The 18,824-nt window shown below is 47.3% G+C and overlaps 1 protein-coding gene across 5 annotated transcripts in view; it reads left to right on the top strand.

The window, feature by feature from the left end:
• The window catches only part of PDE2A (phosphodiesterase 2A), a 791,783-nt gene that overhangs the window by 602,804 nt on the left and 170,155 nt on the right, over positions 1-18,824 (top strand). For all 5 annotated transcript variants that reach the window (XM_073612615.1, XM_073612619.1, XM_073612616.1 and 2 more), the window contains 2 exons: positions 16,556-16,665; positions 17,641-17,696. In XM_073612615.1, the coding sequence (XP_073468716.1) occupies positions 16,556-16,665; positions 17,641-17,696 (166 nt within the window). The remainder of the gene's footprint in view (positions 1-16,555; positions 16,666-17,640; positions 17,697-18,824) is intronic.

Raw genomic sequence — 18,824 nt, 5'->3', positions numbered from 1 at the left:
TGTGCCTATCATCTACTAGGACCCCCAGGTCCTTTTCCATCCTAGATTCCCCCAGAGGTTCTCCCCCCAGTGTATAGATTGCATTCAGATTTTTCCCACCCAAATACATTATTTTACATTTTTCTACATTGAACCTCATTTGCCATGTAGTCGCCCACCCCATTAATTTGTTCAGATCTTTTTGCAAGGTTTCCACATCCTGCGGAGAAGTTATTGCCCTGCTTAGCTTAGTATCGTCTGCAAATACAGAGATGGAACTGTTTATCCCATCCTCCAGGTCGTTTATGAACAAATTAAATAGGATTGGTCCCAGCACAGAACCCTGGGGAACCCCACTACCCACCCCTGACCATTCTGAGCACTCCCCATTTATCACCACCCTCTGAACTCGCCCTTGTAGCCAGTTTTCAATCCATGTACTCACCCTATGGTCCATGCCAACGCACCTTATTTTGTACAGTAAACGTTTATGGGGAACTGTGACATCACCGGGTATAAGGAAAAGGTCTGTATACAAATGTCATTACCACATTGATGAGGGGGGAGGTAAAGATCCAGGGAAGGCAAAATATTAGGGGATTAAACTTTGGCTTTAATATTGGAGCTCTAGCCCCTCCCCTCCCACTCTCTTCTCTCTACTATTGGTCAGTGAGGGGTCCTAAGTAAAGAAAATCTTCTGGAAGTATATAGGAAGAAGTTATGGGCGACGTGACGTTGTTGTGCGGCTGGAACTTGAACCCAGAACCCCAGCGCCGAACGGCAAGAATTTCTAAGCGCAGATCCATCGAGCTGAGCCACCTTCCCCCTGATATGACACGTGACAGGAGCGACCGGCGCCCATCTCAAGGCCATTTTACCGCCTCCTCAGTGCAATTCTGCGTTGGCGTTGAGTGAAGGTTGAAATTTTTTGCTTCTCCAACAACCTGCTTTTGTTGTCATTTAAATTCTTTTACTTCGCGGAGCATCAAATCCTTCTCTCCGCTATTAGCGGCGGAGCGGTGGCGAGGCGGTTGCCATGACGATTAGTTTCCTTCACTACCTGGAGGAAAATCATAGAGTTAATGCTTCTCCTGCAATGCTCGTGGTACTTCCAGGCCACTCGTCCAAAAATAAAGAGTGCGGGGGCGTTCTGAAGATGTGGCGTCCGGACTTTGCGGGGGACTTAGTCGCGTTCGCCCACTTTAGGTGGGCGGGGGAGGCTGTGTCCAGACACTGCCTATCTATATTGGGGAGGGGTGAGGTCATGTGACCTATTGGGAGACAATGTACCAAAGTGGACCTGTCCTGAAAGCTGAACTCTGGGATAAGGAAACATTGTATCCATATATTGGTCATGTGTCTTCTTCTAGAATCTTGGTGTGCTTTGTGTATTGTGCAGTCATCCAGTGTGAGACTTCCTGTAATAAAGACCGCCCACTGCTGCTCTCTCCTCTTGTGCAGGGTGACTGGTCTTGTCTCCGCCCCCTCCTGTAGTTTTCTGTAATGGGTGGAGCCTGTTGGGCCCCTCCCACAGCTCTGCTCTCTCTCCTTGTGCAGAGTGACTCGTCTTGTCTCCACCCCCTCCTGTAGTTTTCTGTAATGGGTGGAGCCTGTTGGGCCCCTCCCACAGCTCTGCTCTCTCTCCTTGTGCAGAGTGACTCGTCTTGTCTCCGCCCCCTCCTGTAGTTTTCTGTAATGGGTGGAGCCTGCTGCGCCCCTCCCACAGCTCTGCACTCTCTCCTTGTGCAGAGTGACTGATCTTGTCTCCGCCCCCTCCTTTCATTTTCTCTAGTGGGTGGAGCCTGTTGGACCCCTCCCACAGCTCTGCTCTCTCTCCTTGTGCAGGGTGACTGGTCTTGTCCCCACCCCCTCCTGTAGTTTTCTGTAGTGGGTGGGGCCTATTGGGCCCCTCCCACAGCTCTGCTCTCTCTCCTTGTGCTGGGTGACTGGTCTTGTCTCCGCTCCCTCCTGTAGTTTTCTGTAGTGGGTGGAGCCTGCTGGGTCCCTCCTACAGCTCTGCTTTTCCTCCTTGTGCAGGGTGTCTGGTCTTTTCTCCACCCTCTGCTATAGTTTTCTGTAGTGGGTGGAACCTATTGGGCCCCTCCCACAGTTCTACTCCTTCTCCTTTTGCAGGAAGACTGGTCTTGTCTCCGCCCCCCTCCTTTAGTTTTCTCTAGTGGGTGGAGCCTGTTGGACCCCTCCCACAGCTCTGCTCTCTCTCCTTGTGCAGGGTGACTCGTCTTGTCTCCACCCCTCCTGTAGTTTTCTGTAGTGGGTGGAGCCTGCTGGGCCCCTCCCACAACTCTGCTCTCTCTCCTTGTGCAGGGTGACTGGTCTTGTACCCACCCCTTCCTGTAGTGGGTGGAGCCTGCTGTGCCCCTCCCACAGCTCTGCTCTCTCTCCTTCTGCAGGGTGACTGGTCTGGTCTCCGCCCCCTCCTGTAGTCTTTTCTGTAGTGGGTGGAGTCTGCTGGGCCCCTCCCACAGCACTGCTCTCCGCACAGGCCAAATACAGCCCAGTGATGATGTCACTGCTACCTTTTACAAGGTTATATCTGGGTTTGCGAAGGCATTTGGTGCACACAAAGTGGATTTCCTTTCTTGTGGAATGTATTAAAATGAAAGCTTCAGCTTTAAGGACTTGTTCCCATGTGTGCTCCCCCTCCCCCCCCCTCCCCCCGAAAAGTACATTTACTTTTGCCTGACAGCTAACAGTAGGCAAAAAGGGTTATGATATGTACCTGATATTGAGCTGGTATCAGCCCCCCTGCAGTCCCCGGTATAGCAGAGCTTAGACTGGGGAAGTGAGAAACAGCCCAAGTGGCCAATCATTTATACTGTAGTGAAAAGTGCATGCTGACAGGAAGAGAGAGCAGAGTGAGAGATGAGCTCATCAGTGTTCTGCTTCTCCTTTTACTACTAAATCACAGCCTTGGGGAGGGACAAGACCTGGTGGTAATGAACTGCAGCAAGTCATTTCTCCTGTGCTGTGCTGTGCTGTGTGGCAGAGCAGTGTAATTCTTAGGACTGGGTGAACAGAAATACAAATCTTTGGGTAGGTCAAACAGTCCCCCATTATATGTGTGTGGCAGAGCAGTGTAAACCTCAGGGCTGGATGGACAGACAAACAAACCCTTGGAGGGGTCATACGGCTCCCATATTTGTATTTGCCGGAATTGTGTTTTCCGGTCTGGTTTTCCCGCGGTGAGCTCGGCGTTCTCATTAGGGCGTTGAATTCATTTATTTGAGTTTATTGTCTGGTGAATTAAAGCCTCTGGTCCTCCGGATCTCCGGAAATAATATAGGGGGGACCGGGGGGGTAATCTCCTAATTACCAGGAAATACAATAAAAAAGGCATTAAATAAAATACTTTGCTGATCCCTGAGTGTGCGGGGATCAGGGGGGCCGCGCGGCCGCCGGGGGGGGGGGCATTAGTTGAGGTTTATGGGTTGGCATTGGATTCTTAAAGGTGTTTGCTGTAAAATTAAAATGAATTTGTATCATTTATATCTTCCGTTTATAAATGTCTCGCTATTCAGGGGGTTGGAAGACCTTCATGGCCACTGCTGCAGCCACGAGCTTGGTGTTGATTTTGTAGCCGGCAATCAGCTTCAGGGTAAAAATGATCCCGGCGGTTCTAAAGCCACCTGATCACTTTTTACGGGGCTCTGGAGGTGACGCACCCACCGCCGGTGCCTGTGGTTCCTGGGCTTTCACGTTCCGTAGGGGTGGTGCGAACACCGTTTACATAGGCGTGTGCGTGACTTACGTATACGTTCACTTCTGCGTGCGAGCGTGGTGGGATGGGGCACTTTAAAAAAAAAAAATTATTATTATTATTTTTTTAATTTTTTTTTTTTACTGTACCTTTTAATTTTTTTTTTATCACTTGTATTCCTATTATAAGGAATCTAAACATCCCTTGTAACAGAAATAAGGATGACAGGTCCTGTTTATTGAGAGATCTGGGGTCAAAAAGACCTCAAAATCTCTTCTTTACCTTTCACCACTTGCTTACTGGGCACAAAAAAATTTATCATTTTTTCCCCACAAATAGAGCTTTCTTTTGGTGGTATTTGATCACTGCTGGGTTTTTTATTTTTTGCTAAAACCAAAAATTTTGAACAAAAAAAACAGTTTCATAGTTTGTTATAAAATTATGAAAATAGGTAATTTTTCTCCTTCACTGATGGGCATTGATGAGCTGCACCATAGGTGTGCGCAGCCTATTGTATTGGGGTGTGCACCCCAAAGCTCAAACACTTGGTACCAATCACTGTGTTCATTCAGTAAGGTAATGGGCCGGTAAATGGCATTGCCACTTCCCCCATTCATCCTGAAACATCATCTGTGTGTGCCTGCAGCAGCAGCCGGTGGGAGAGTAGGGAAGCTGGCAGCCCTGTGGTAGGGGTTTCTGGGGCCGCATGGGGTGATTAGGGTGTGCCTGGGCACACCTGGCACATCCTGTGCGCACGCCTATGGGCTGCACTGATGGGCACTGATAGGTGGCACTGGTGGGCACTGATGAGGTGGCAACAGTGGGCACTGATAGGTGGCACTGATGGATGGTACTGATGGGTGGCACTGATGGGTGTCACTGAAGGGCACTGATGGGTGTCACTGAAGGGCACTTATAGGTGACACCGATAGGCGGCACTGTTGGGCACCGGTAGGTGACACTGATAGGCAGTACTGATACCCTGTTTCCCTGAAAATAAGACCTAGCGTGATTGTCGGTGATGACTGCAATATAAGCCCTACCCCCCAAATAAGCCCTAGTTAAAATCCTTGTAGGTCTTATTTTCAGGGCAGGGCTTATTTTCGGGGAAACAGGGTAGGGCTTATTTGGGGGGTAGGGCTTATATTGCAGCCATCACTGACAATCACGCTAGGTCTTATTTTTGGGGAAACAGGGTAGGTGGCACTGATGGTCACTGGTTGGCTGCACTGATGGCCACTGATAGGTGGCATTGGTGGGCACTGATGAGGTAGCACCAGGGGGCACTGATAGGGGGGACTAATGGATGGTACTGATGGGTGGCACTGATGGGCACTGAAGGGCATTGGGTGAAACTGAAGGGCACTGATAGGTGGCACTGATAGGCAGCACTGATGGGCACTGATAGGTGGCACTGGTGGGCACTGATGAGGTGACACCAGTGGGCACTGATAGGTGGCACTGATGGATGGTACTGATGGTTGGCACTGATGGGCACTAAAGGGCATTGATGGGTGAAACTAAAGGGCACTGATAGGTGACACTGATAGGCAGCACTGATAGGTGGCACTAATGATGAGGCACTGATGGGCACTGGTTGGCAGCACTGACGGGCACTGATAGGTGGCACTGGTGGGCATTGATAGGTGGCACTGGTGGGCACTGGTAGGCTGCACTGATATGCATCTGTAGGTGGCACTAGTGGGCACTGGCAGGTGGCACTGCAGGGCACTGCATAAAAGCAGTGCCTCTCCGTGTTCCGGTACGATGTCCCTCTGTCAGAAGCCGGTGATCGGCTTTTCCTTTTCCCTCACACTGTCAGCGTGAGAAAAAAAAAGCAGATAACTGATCTTTTGTTTACATCACGTGATCAGCTGACAGGTGATCACGTGGTAAGGGGCCGGGACTGGCCCCTTACTCCGATTTGTGATCAGCTGAGTCTCATTGACTTGGTGATCACAGAGCGCACCGCGCAAGAACCACAGGGGGTGCACAGGTAGCTCATGCACAGGAGGACGTCTATTGACGGCCTCCCGGCAATTGAGGCCTGCGCTGTGAGCCGTCATTCTGCAATAGCACAGGCGGGAGGTGGTAAAAAGCAAAAAAGATTTTAAAAAAAGGACTTTTGATCTTTTGCTTTAAACAAAAAAAAAAAAAAAATAGTTTACTTCCGCCCTGGACCAGAAGTGACGTCATGACGTTGCTTCAGTCCTCCAAGGCCATAGAGGTGATCAGAGACGGTCTGGTCTCTGGTAGCCTCTGTGACCAGCCAGCTGCACTGTTGGATTGGTTCTCTGGGTGTGCCAGTAAAAATGGTAAGCTTAATAAACACCAGCGGGGGGGTGGGGGGGTGGGAGCATCCCCTTCCGTCGCTTCAAAAAGCGATCCTGCAGCTCTTGAGCCGCTCTGACCTCTTTCATGAGAAAGTCAGCCGCCGGCTGAAAAAAAACTGCTAATATCTTCAGCCATAACCCCAGTAAACCACTTGCAAACCGCGATGTATATATCCTGAACACTTAGTTACCAAAAGTATTGGGACATCTGCCTTTGCATGCACATGAGCTTTAATGGCATCCCAGTCTTAGTCCGTAGGGTTCAATATTGAGTTGGTCCACCCTTTGTAACTATAACAGCTTCAACTCTTCTGGGAAAGTTGTCCACAAGGTTTAGGAGTGTGTCTATGGAAATGTTTGACCATTCTTCCAGAAGAGCATTTGTCAGGTCAGGCACTGATGTTGGACGGGAAGGCCTGGCTCACAGTCTCCGCTCTTAATTCATCCCAAAGGTGTTCTATTGAGTTGAGATCAGGACTCTGTGAAGGCCAGTCAAGTTCCTCCACCCCAAACTCGCTCATCTATGTCTTTATGGACCTTGCTTTGTACACTGGTCCAAATCATTTGGTGGAGGGGGGATTATGGTGTGGGGTTGTATTTCAGGGGTTGGGCTTGGCCCCTTAGTTCCAGTGAACGGAACTCTTAAGGTGTCAGCATACCAAGACATATTGGACAATTTTATGCTCCCAACTTTGTGGGAACAGTTTGGGGATGTCCCCTTCCTGTTCCAACATGACTGCACACCAGTGCACAAAGCAAGGTCCATAAAAACATGGATGGGAGAGTTTGGGGTGGAGGAACTTGACTGGACTTTAATGGCATCCCAGTCTTAGTCCGTAGGGTTCAGTATTGAGTTGGCCCACCCTTTGCAGCTATAACAGCTTCAACTCTTCTGGGAAGGCTGTCCACAAGGTTTAGGAGTGTGTCTATGGGAATGTTTGACCATCACCAATAAAGCAAGGTCCATAAAGTCATAGATGAGCGAGTTTGGGGTGGAGGAACTTGACTGGCTTTGCACAGAGTCCTGACCTCAATCTGATAGAACACCTTTGGGATGAATTAAGAGCGGAGACTTTGAGCCAGGCCTTCTCATCCAACATCAGCGCCTGACCTCACAAATGGGCTTCTGGAAGAATGGTCAAACATTCCCATAGACACACTCCTAAACCTTGTGGACAGCCTTCCCAGAAGAGCTGAAGCTGTTATAGATGAGAAGGCCTGGCTCACAGTCTCCACTCTAACTCATCCCAAAGGTGTTCTATCGGGTTGAGGCCAGGACTCTGTGCAGGACAGTCAAGTTCCTCCACCCCAAACTCGCTCATCCATGTCTTTATGGACCTTGCTTTATTGGTGATGGTCAAACATTCCCATAGACACACTCCTAAACCTTGTGGACGGCCTTCCCAGAAGAGTTGAAGCTGTTATAGCTGTAAAGGGTGGGCCAACTCAATATTGAACCCTACGGACTAAGACTGGGATGCCATTAAAGTTCATGTGCGTGTAAAGGCAGGTGTCCCAATACTTTTGGTAATATAGTGTACGTATTGCGGACGGCAAGAGGTTAAAGTAATTTCTAGCAAAAAAATAAATAAAAATCCAATTTTTGAATGTGTGTGAATGGACGGTGCGGGGTCCCGGCTAATGGAGGTTCTATGGGAGTCTCTGGCCTCCATCCTCTATGAAGTTATTAGGTCACTTATTTATAAATGTACAAGACGTAGCAATGCCAGCCACTCTTTTATGATTGCCCCACCCCCCTCGCTGACCAAGTCCTCCGCTCCATACCGGCAGGAGTAATGAGGAAGAGTAGTCCCGCGTTCTGCGCTCACCTTTTGACCTCCCTTTTAAAAGGTTGAAATTTTTCATATTCCGACGCGGCAGCATTCAGAGACGAATGTTCTCTTCTTTAATTGGTGTTTACAGCAACAAAGGTCAGCCAGCTCCGGCTTGGCACGCGGGGCGGGCGAGCTTACATATGTCCGAGCGCCAGGAGGGAAGTGCGCGTCCTTGCCATCTCTCCGCGCTTACAGTGCCGGCATAAAATGATGTTTTCATCCGCGCAGATTAACCGTTGTTTATACAGCGGATGAAAAGAGCGTTGTGGGAGAATGACATTTTTAAATGTTTCCATTAGAGCCAGGCTTTTATCGAAGGTGACCGGGGTCCAAGCCGCCTGCAGTTAGTACAGCGGGCGCTCCGCCCGTACCGATGTGACTGCGGCACCAAATTCACATCGCGGCCTTCCTTCCGTGTCACTTATACACCATTCACTCTTCCCACCATGTATAAAACTGAGGCTGTTGTGTGAATAGAGAAATATCGAGTGTTCTTAGAATATTTTCTCTTTGGATCGAATGTTCTTGGGATAGTTTTTTCTCTTAGGTTCGAATGTTTTTTGGGTATGTCCTCCTTGGATCGAATATTACTAGAGTAGTCTCTCTTCTGATGGAGTGTTCTTGGGTTTTTTTTCTCTTATGTTCGAATGTTCTTAGGGTATCTCCTTCTTGGATCGAATATTACTAGAGTAGTCTCTCTTCTGATGGAGTGTTCTTGTTTTTTTTTTTTTTCTTCTTATGTTCGAATGTTCTTAGGGTATTTCCCCCTTGGATCGAATATTACTAAAGTATTTTGTCTTCTGATTGAATGTTCTTACAGTATTTTATTCTCATTCTCAACTGATTGAATTTTCTAAAGTGTTTTTTTTCTCTTTTGACTGAATCTTTTGGGGCAATCCCGAGCTTCTGTTTTCAATTTTAATAAGTATACTATGTATTTTCTGTTTGGTAATAAAACCTCTTTTTATATAATTTTTGTATTGTTGTCTATCAGTACCGAGATAGTCCAGCTATTTTTAGGGTGGGAATGTTATGGGGTCAACATCAGCCACTGCCCCCTGTTCCCACTCCATTTTGTTTCTTCTTTTGACTGAATGTTTTCAGGGTATTTTCTCCTCGGATTGAATGTTCTTAGGATATTTTCTCTTCGGAACAAGTGTTCTTTGGGGATTTTGTCTTCTGACTGAATGTTCTTAGGGTTTTCCCACTTCTGTTTGAATGTTCTTGAATGTTTTTAGGGTACTTACTGCTTAGATTACATATTCTTAAAAGTATTTTCTCTTCTAATCGAATTTTCTTGGGGTCTTTTACTATTATGTTTGAATGTTCTTAGGGTATTTCCTCCTTGGATGGAATGTTCTTAGGGTATTTCCTCCTTGGATGGAATGTTCTTAGGGTATTTCCTCCTTAGGTCGAATGCTCTTAGAGTATTTTTGCCTTCTGATTGATTGTTCTTTGAGTATTTTCTCTTTAGATCAAATGTTCTGAGGGTATTTTCTTCTCTGATTGAATGTTCTTAGGATACTTTCCCTTCAGATCAAATGCTCTTAGTTTATTTTGTCTTTTCTCTGAAAGTTGGTTCCTTCGGATCAAATGTTCCTAAGGTACTTTCTCTTCTGATTAAATGTTCTTAGGGTTTTCCCACTTCTGTCTGAATGTTCTTGAGTGTTTTTAGGGTACTTACTGCTTAGATTGGATATTCTTAAAAATATTTTCTCTTCTGATTGAAAGTTCTTGGGGTAGTTGCTCTTAGTTTATTTTGTATTTGAATGTTGTTACTTCGTGCCATATGTTCCTCAGGTATTTTCTCTTCTGATTGAACGTTTCCTCACTAATCGGAATGAACGTCCTTTGGGTTTTTTTCTCTTCTGGTTAAATGTTCTCAGAATATTTTCTCCTAGGATTCATTCTTAGGGTATTTTCTTCTCATTCTTGACTGGTTTAATATTTTTTTTAAGGGTTTTATTCTCTTTTTCTTGAATGTTTTAGGGGATTTTTTTAGGATTGAATGTTCTTAGGGTACTTACTGCTTAGATTGAATATTGAGTATTTTCTCTTCCGATTGAATGTTCTTGGGTTATTTTCTCTCTTAAATGTTCTTAGGGTATTTTACTGCTTGGATTGGATGCTCTTAGAGCATTTTCTTTTTAAATTGAACGTTCTTAGGGTATTTTCTGCTGATACTCGATTGATTACATTTTCTTAGGGGATTTTTTTCTCTTCTAATTGAATGTTTTCAGGACATTTTCTCCTCCTGATTGAATGCTTTTAGCATGTTTTCTCTTCGCATCAAATGCTCTTAGTTTATTTTCTCTTCTCTTTGACTGTTGTTACTTCTGATGAAATGTTCTTAAGGTATTTTCTCTTCTGATTGAACGCTCCTATGCCGCGTACACACGGTCGGACTTTCCGGCGGACTTGGTCCGGCGGACCAGAGTGTGCCGGACAATCCACCCGTGTGTAGGCGCCAGCGGACTTTTCCGGCGGACTTTTTCCCCAAAGTCCGCCGGACCAAGATTTGAAACCTGTTTTAAATTTATCCGCCGGACTCAGTTTCGGGCGGAAAGTCCGCTCGTCTGTGTGCTGGTCCGACGGAAAGTCCGCTCGTGTGTATGCTGGTCCGACGGACCAGATACGACGCGAGGGCAGGGTATTGCATCTCGCGCTCGCTGCAATAGGAAAAACAGATTTTCCTATTGCGGTGAGCGTGGGGCATACCAGGCCCTTAGGTCTGGTATGGATTATAAAGGGGAACCCCCTATGCCGAAAAAACGGCGTGGGGTCCCCCCTAAAATCCATACCAGACCCCAATCCGAGCACGCAGCCCGGCCGGTCAGGAAAGGGGGTGGGGACGAGCGAGCGCCCCCCCCCTCCTAAACCGTACCAGGCCGCATGCCCTCAACATGGGGGGATGCTTTGGGGGAGGGGGGCGCCCTGCGGGGCCCCCCACCCCAAAGCACCTTGTCCCCATGTTGATGAGGACAAGGGCCTCTTCCCGACAACCCTGGCCGTTGGTTGTCGGGGTCTGCGGGCGGGGGGCTTATCGGAATCCGGGAGCCCCCTTTAATAAGAGGGCGCCCCCCTCCCTCAAAGCACCCCCCCATGTTGAGGGCATGCGGCCTGGTACGGTTTAGGAGGGGGGGGCGCTCGCTCGTCCCCACCCCCTTTCCTGACCGGCCGGGCTGCATGCTCGGATCGGGGTCTGGTATGGATCTTTGGGGGAACCCCACGCCGTTTTTTTCGGCGTAGGGGGTTCCCCTTTATAATCTATACCAGACCTAAGGGCCTGGTATGCCCCGCGACGGGGCTCGCAAGGTGTCAATCTTGCCGATAAAAGCGGCAAGATTGATTTCCTTTTCTAGTCCCGTCGCACATGAGTCACGTTCAAAATGAACGGACTTGTCCGTGTGTGGGCAAGTCCGTTCATTCTGAAAGTTCGCCGTACCTCCGGCGAAAGTCCGTCGGAAAGACGGGCGGACTTAGCCCGCTGGAAAAGTCCGGTCGTGTGTGGGCAAGTCCGTCCGTTTTAAAGTCCGTCATAAAGTGTGCCGGACCAAGTCCGCCGGAAAGTCCGACCGTGTGTACGTAGCATTAGGGTTTTCTCACTTCTGATCGAATGTTTTAAGGGCTCACTTTTGATCAAATGTTCTTAGGGTTTTTTCTCCTAGGATTGAAGGTTCTTGGGTTATTTTCTTCTCATTCTCAACTGGTTTAATTTTTTAAAGGGTTTTATTCTCTTTTGCTCTAATGTTCTTAGAATATTTTCTCTTCGGATCAATTTTCTTCAGGTATTTTTTCTTCTGATCGAATGTTCTTTGAATGTTTTCTCCTAAGGTTGAATGTTCTTAGAGTACTTACTGCTTAGATTGAAAAGTCTTATGCCCCGTACACACGGTCGGATTTTCCGATGGAAAATGTCCGATCGGAGCGTGTTGTCGGAAATTCCGACCATGTGTGGGCTCCATCGGACATTTTCCATCGGATTTTCCGACACACAAAGTTGGAGAGCAGGAGATAAAATTTTCCGACAACAAAATCCGTTGTCGGAAATTCCGATCGTGTGTACACAAATCCGACGGACAAAGTGCCACGCATGCTCAGAATAAATAAAGAGATGAAAGCTATTGGCTACTGCCCCGTTTATAGTCCCGACGTACGTGTTTTACGTCACTGCGTTCAGAACGATCGGATTTTCCGACAACTTTGTGTGACCGTGTGTATGCAAGACAAGTTTTTCCGTCGGAAAAAAATCCTAGAATTTTGTTGTCGGAATGTCCGAACAAAGTCCGACCGTGTGTACGGGGCATTAGAGTATTTTCTCTTCCGATTGAATGTTCTCCGGTTATTTTTTCTCTTAGGTTTGAATGTTCTTAGGGTATCTCCTCCTTGGATCGGATGCTTTTAGAGTGTTTTTGTCTTTTAATTGAATGTTCACAGAATATTTTCTCTTCAGATCAAATTAGGTTATTTTGTCTTCTCTTTGAATGGTGCTACTTTGGATCAATCGTTATTCAGGTTTTTTCCCTTCTGATTGAATGTTTTTAGAATATTTTCTCCTAGAATTGAATGTTTTTAGAATATTTTCTCCTAGAATTGAATGTTTTTAGAATATTTTCTCTTAGGGTATTTTCTTCTCATTCTTGACTGGTTTAATTTTTTAAAGGGTTTTATTCTCTTTTACTTGAATGTTTTCAGAGTATTTTCTCTTCTGAATGAATGTCTTTCTCTTCGGGTCAAACATTCTATGGGTATTTTGTCATCTGATTGAATTTTCTTTTTTTCACTTCTTACTGAATGTTCTTATTTTCTCCTTGGGTTTGAATGTTCTTAGGGTACTTACTGCTTAGACTGAATAATCTAAGTATTTTTTCTTCCGATTGAATGTTCTCGGGTTATTTTTTTACTTAGGTTTGAACGTTCTTAGGGTAGATCCTCCTTGGATTGGATGTTCTTACACTTTTTTTTTGTCTTTCAATTTCATGTTCTTAGAGTATTTCCTCTTTTGAATGAATGTTTTTAAAATATTTTCTTCTCTGATTGAACATTCTTAGGATATTTTCTTTTCGGATCAAGTGTTTTTAGGTTGTTTTGTCTTCTCTTTGAATGTTGTTACTTCTGATCTTCGGGTTTTCTCACTTCTGATCAAATGTTCTTAGAAGATGTTCTCCTAGCATTTAATGTTCTTAGCAGTGGCGGCTGGTGCGCAAATTTTTTTTTTTTGGGGGGGGGGAGGGGGCGCAAAAAATTTTTGAAAAAAAAATCATCAATTGCAGCCACTGTGCCCATCAAATGCTGCCACTGTGCCATCAAATGCTGCCGCTGTGCCTTCAAATGCTGCCACTGTGCCATCAATTGCAGCCACTGTGCCATCAAATGCAGCCACTGTGCCCATCAAACGCTGCCTCTGTGCCCTCAAACGCTGCCACTGTGCCATCAAACGCTGCCACTGTACCAAACGCTGCCACTGTGCCCATTAAACGCTGCCAATGTGCCATCAAATGCTGCCACTGTGCCAAACGCTGCCACTGTGCCCATCAAACGCTGCCACTGTGCCCATCAAACGCTGCCACTGTGCCCATCAAACGCTGCCACTGTGCCATCAATTGCAGCCACTGTGCCATCAAACGCTGCCACTGTACCCATCAAACGCTGCCACTGTACCCATCAAACACTGCCACTGTGCCATCAAACACTCCCACTGTGCCCTCAAACGCTGCCACTGTGCCCTCAAACGCTGCCACTGTGCCATCAAAGACTCCCACTGTGCCATCAAACGCTGCCACTGTGCCATCAAACGCTGGCAGTGTGCCCATCATTTGCTGCCAGTGTGCCCATCAAATGCTGCCAGTGTGCCCATCATATGCTGCCAGTGTGCCCATCAAATGCTGCCAGTGTGTCCATTAAATGCTGCCAGTGTACCCTTGAATGCCCCCAGTGTGACCCCCGCCAGCTCACCGTCTGCCCAGCACTTACCCTGTCTTTTTTTGTGACAGTTTCTCTTGACATATGACATCAGGAGTCTATTCGATGTCTTGCCTGCCTTCTATTGAAGCTAATGGAACACAGATCGTGCTCCGTTAGCTTCCTCCCTGACCACAGCGGCCGGGGAAAGTAAAACCTGAAACCAGAAGTGATTTTGTACACCCGTGGCTAAGGGGGAGCAGCCAACAGACGGTCTACCTCCCCTCCACTTGGTGACAACCGCTGTGCTGGTCCCGGTCCTGTACATGGGACAGCGGAGAAAGCATGGTAGGAGGGGGTTCAAGATCCTCCCTGGCCACATCAGCTGGAGAAAGTGACACCTGAAACCAGAAGTGGTTTTAATACACTTTGTGGCTAGGAGAGATCAGTCAATGGAGGTTCCCTGGTCTCCCCTCCTGGTGACACCTGCCATGCCGGTCCCAGGCCCATACATGGGACAGCAGAGCAAGCATGGTAGGGAGGGGTTTCCAGATTCCTTCCTGGCCACAGCGGTCGGGGAAAGAAGAACCTGAAACCAGAAGTTATTTTCTACACTTTGCTGCTAAGGGAGAACAGACAATGGACCTTTCCTGGTCTCCCTCCCCTCCATCTGGTGACACCCGCCATGCTGGTTCCAGGTCCGTACATGGGACAAAAGAGCAAGCATGGTAGAAGGGGGTTCAAGATTCCCCCTGGCCACAGCAACCGGGGGAAAGTGAAATCGAAACCAGATTCCCTGGTCTAGCTCCCCTCCACCTGGTGACACTCGCCATGCCGGTCCCGGGCCCATACATGTGACAGTGGAGCAACCATGGTAGGAGAGGGTTCAAGATTCCTTTGTGGCTAAGGGAGAACAGCCAACGGATGTTCCCCAGTCTCCCTTCCCTCCACCTGGTGAAACCCGCCATGCCAATCCCGGGCCCATAGATGGGACAGTGGAGCAAGCATGGTAGGAGAGGGTTCAAGATTCCACCCTGGCCACATCAGCTGGAGAAAGTAAAACCTGAAACCATAAGTGGTTTTATACACTTTGTGGCTAGGAGATATGAGTCAATGGAGGTTCCCTGGTCTATCTCCCCTCCACCTGGTGACACCCGCCATACCAGTCCCGGGCCCATACACATGACAGGGGAGCATGCATGGTAGGAGAGGATTCAAGATTCCTCCCTGGCCACATCAGCTGGAGAAAGTAAAACCTGAAACCAGAAGTGATTTTATACACTTTGTGGCTAAGGAAGAACAGCCAATGGATGTTCCCTGTTCTCCCTCCCCTCCAACTGGTGACACCCACCATGCTGGTCCCAGGCCCATAGATGGGACAGTGGAGCAAGCATGGTAGGAGAGGGTTCAAGATTCCTCCCTGGCCACATCAGCTGGAGAAAGTAAAACCTGAAACCAGAAGTGATTTTATACACTTTGTAGCTAAGGGAGAACAGCCAACTGATGTCCCTGGTCTCCCTCCCCTCCAACTGGTGACACCCACCATGCTGGTCCCGGGCCCATAGATGGGACAGCAGAGCCTGGAAAGCATGGCAGGAGGGGGTTCAATATTCATCCTCCTAGATTTCAATGGGTTTGGCACTCAGTTTGGGGTCCGAAGGCTTCCCTATGGTTTCTCTAATCCCGGTTTGAACCAAACTCGGGCCATCCCAACCCATAATCCTGCACACATCTTTCACTCTGTTGCAGACTTCAGACCATTAGCCAGGATACAGACACCCCCCTGGGGGAAATGAACCATTCACACATCACAATACGAGCCGGCACTGTATATCAGTCGGGTGTGATGAGTCCAGGGCGGAACGCGAACGATTCAGATCCGTAATTTGAATGATAAATTAAATCAGCGTGCCGGAATGAAACATACCAAAGCCCAAGCTGGCTCCATCATAAACAGAGCGGCCCGGAGCAGACGCATGCTATGTGATGTTAATTAAATTTATCCCCCCGGGACTCGGCGTAGAATGATTTACAGGTGATAAATTAGCAGCGGATATGCAGCGTACATAGAAAGGGGAAAGGGGGCTGGGCTGCCTGCAAATGTGCAAAACCAAGATTGTGGAGGGTTGGGTTATCCGAGGAAGTTTGATGTATGAACTGTCTCGGGGTGCCCGTGATATGTTTACTGACATACCGATTGTAATGATTGTCCTCGTCTCTTGGGAATCCTACAGTGCTGGGGGGAGGGGGGTGTATGTACAACCACACAACTAGCTATATTGTGCTCATAGCAGAGAGAGAGATACAAAGTAACATTGTTTATAAACATTGATCAGACGGAAGATAGAGAGATACAAAGTAACATTGTTTATAAACATTGATCAGACGAAAGATAGAGAGATACAAAGTAACATTGTTTATAAACATTGATCAGACGGAAGATAGAGAGATACAAAGTAACATTGTTTATAAACATCGATCAGACGAAAGATAGAGAGATACAAAGTAACATTGTTTATAAACATTGATCGGACGGAGATAGAGAGATACAAAGTAACATTTTATAAACATTGATCAGATGGGAGATAGAGAGATACAAAGTAACATTGTTTATAAACATTGATCAGACGGGAGATAGAGAGATACAAAGTAACATTGTTTATAAACATTGATCAGATGGGATATATCAATGTGATTGATAAAGCCACAACATATGGATTATACAGATTCTGGATTTCTGTGCTGTCAGTGACTTTCCTTCTCACTTTTTCCCTTTTCTTCTTTTTCAGGGATTCAGTTTTGCTCCGAAAACGGATAGAATGCAGCGGCCTGACCCCCTCCGAGCTCCTGGGACAGCAGATGAGCAGCCTGGCCGCCCCGCTGCCCCCGGACAAACAAGGTCAGTCTCTGGATCATGCAGTCCCCCGGCCCCCTGGTGTGCCAGAGTGGTACTGCTAGGGGCAGGGTCGTCAACTTTCGATAAATGTATGAACAGTTTGTAAAATCCATACTTTTTGCTTCTGCCCGTGAACGTCCCTTGTGGTCCTGCAGGTTGCATATCTGTAACGGACATTCACGGGCAGATCCAACAATTATGGATTTTACAAACTGTTTGTAAATTTTACTGAAAGTTGGAAACCCTGTGCTGGGGTGTCTGGCAATGGCTCTTTGCATGGGTGACTACACTCAGTCACTATACTTTATCTATGGAGGAGCAGCATTGTCACCCTTGGGCAGGAGATATGTAGGAGTTATGGAGATGGGGAAGTCACAACATATTTCCTTCCCTGGGGTGACAACGCTCACGTATTGAACATTGGTGTGTGTTGTCACCCTAGGGGAGGACGTTTGTTTTTGTGACTGCGCTTCACCTCCATCTCTCCTCATAACACAGGTTGGGGGGGGGAGGTGTTCTGTTGTCGACAGAGATAGCTGAGAACAATGGAACTGATTACAGTCAGCCAAGGGCAGGGCGCCAGGTTATTGAACAAATATAACAAAATGCCTTCATTCGTATACTCAGCAGACCGAAAGGGAACAAATAAGAGAAGTTCCTACACTTTAAAGTATAACTTTTTCTTCATTTTGGAAGGAGTGGAGAGAGATTAGACCCCCTGTCAGGTTTTTATCGCTGTCTGTGTCCCCATTAGAGAGATCCCCGCCCTCTCTGTTTGTCCTGCTGACCCCTTATTACTGAGAGGGAAAGTGAAGGAAAATCACACATTTTGGGTTGTCACCGATCAGGAGCAGGGGGGAAATCTTGGCTTCTTGCTCATAGGCCCCCACCCCTCAAGCGCCCCATAGTGGACAGAAGTTGATATTGTAATTCCGTATTCCTGGCGGTTCCTGATCACTGTCCCTCTTTGTGTTGCAGTTGTGATCGTACCGCTTATAGAGCAGGAGAGTGGGCGTGTCCTGTGCGTCATACTGGTAAGTACCGCCCACTGCGCACCTCTTCAATTTTATTTAGCAAGGTGGAGGAGGAAGAGGATGACTTTCAATGGCCAATCAGCTCTCGGCTCTGCAAATGGATACTGATTGGCTGTAAAGGAATCCTGAGACTGTCAGAGCCCCGCCTGCATTGGGGCAAGCTGGGGTGACCCTCTCTGCCACTGCTTATTGGAATCTGCAAACTGACTTTATTCCCCGTTGAGGTCCTTTGCTTTGAAAAGCGCAGGTCAATGTAGGCGGGGCTTAGACAACATCTTAAGTGGTTGTCTACACCTGTCCCCAACCTTTTTGGCACCAGGGCTTGGTCTAGCGGAAAAGACATTTTTTCCACGGCTCTGTTGAGCAAGCAAGCAGCCAGTGAAGTCATAGCACTCTTCTCCTATGAGAATGGGGGGGGGACTCCCAAGTATTTTGCTGATTAGTAGCACCCCAAATACTGGAAGGCTGCCTATACAGCAGTGGTGACAACAAGACCCTGGGGGTCACCCAGTGTGGGTTAACATGGGAGCTTAACTGTGCAAACAATACCAGATAACAATAACAGGCCATGGACCCGTACCGGTCTGCAGCCCGGGGGTTGGGGACCCCCCGCTTTAAACCCAACTCTAGGCCCCAAACACACTCCTCCCCCCAAAGGATCCCCCCTGTAGTATGTTATGCATGATTCTGTTTCAAATGCTGCTTTATTCATTGACATGCCTCCTTAGACCCAGTCTACCCGGACAGTATGGTCACTTGCTGACTTGCACCATCCACAGGCAGCCCAACTCTCCAGTAAGACAGAGAAGTTGAATCCAACGCTATTTTATTTCGGCTACTTGCAGTACAGAGGATGTTTTTTCCAGGCTTTGAAGTGTAAGAAGACAATGACTTTCCCAATCCCTGTGTATGTAAATAACTAATGCTGACTGCGGGAACATGGAAGAAGTGGATAGGGTGTAGCTAGGACTAAACTAACCAACACTAAACAGGAGGGGGACAGAAGGAGATACCAAAATCACATTAGTAAACAAATTGTAGTGGGCAGAAATCACCACTAGATGTCAGCATACAACAAAAAAAAAATGAATAACCTAATCCTAATGCATGAAAAATACATGAACATGG

Source organism: Aquarana catesbeiana, linkage group LG02, assembly GCF_042186555.1.
Source record: "Aquarana catesbeiana isolate 2022-GZ linkage group LG02, ASM4218655v1, whole genome shotgun sequence".
NCBI lineage: Eukaryota > Metazoa > Chordata > Amphibia > Anura > Ranidae > Aquarana > Aquarana catesbeiana.
This window is presented reverse-complemented; position numbering and strand designations above follow the sequence as displayed.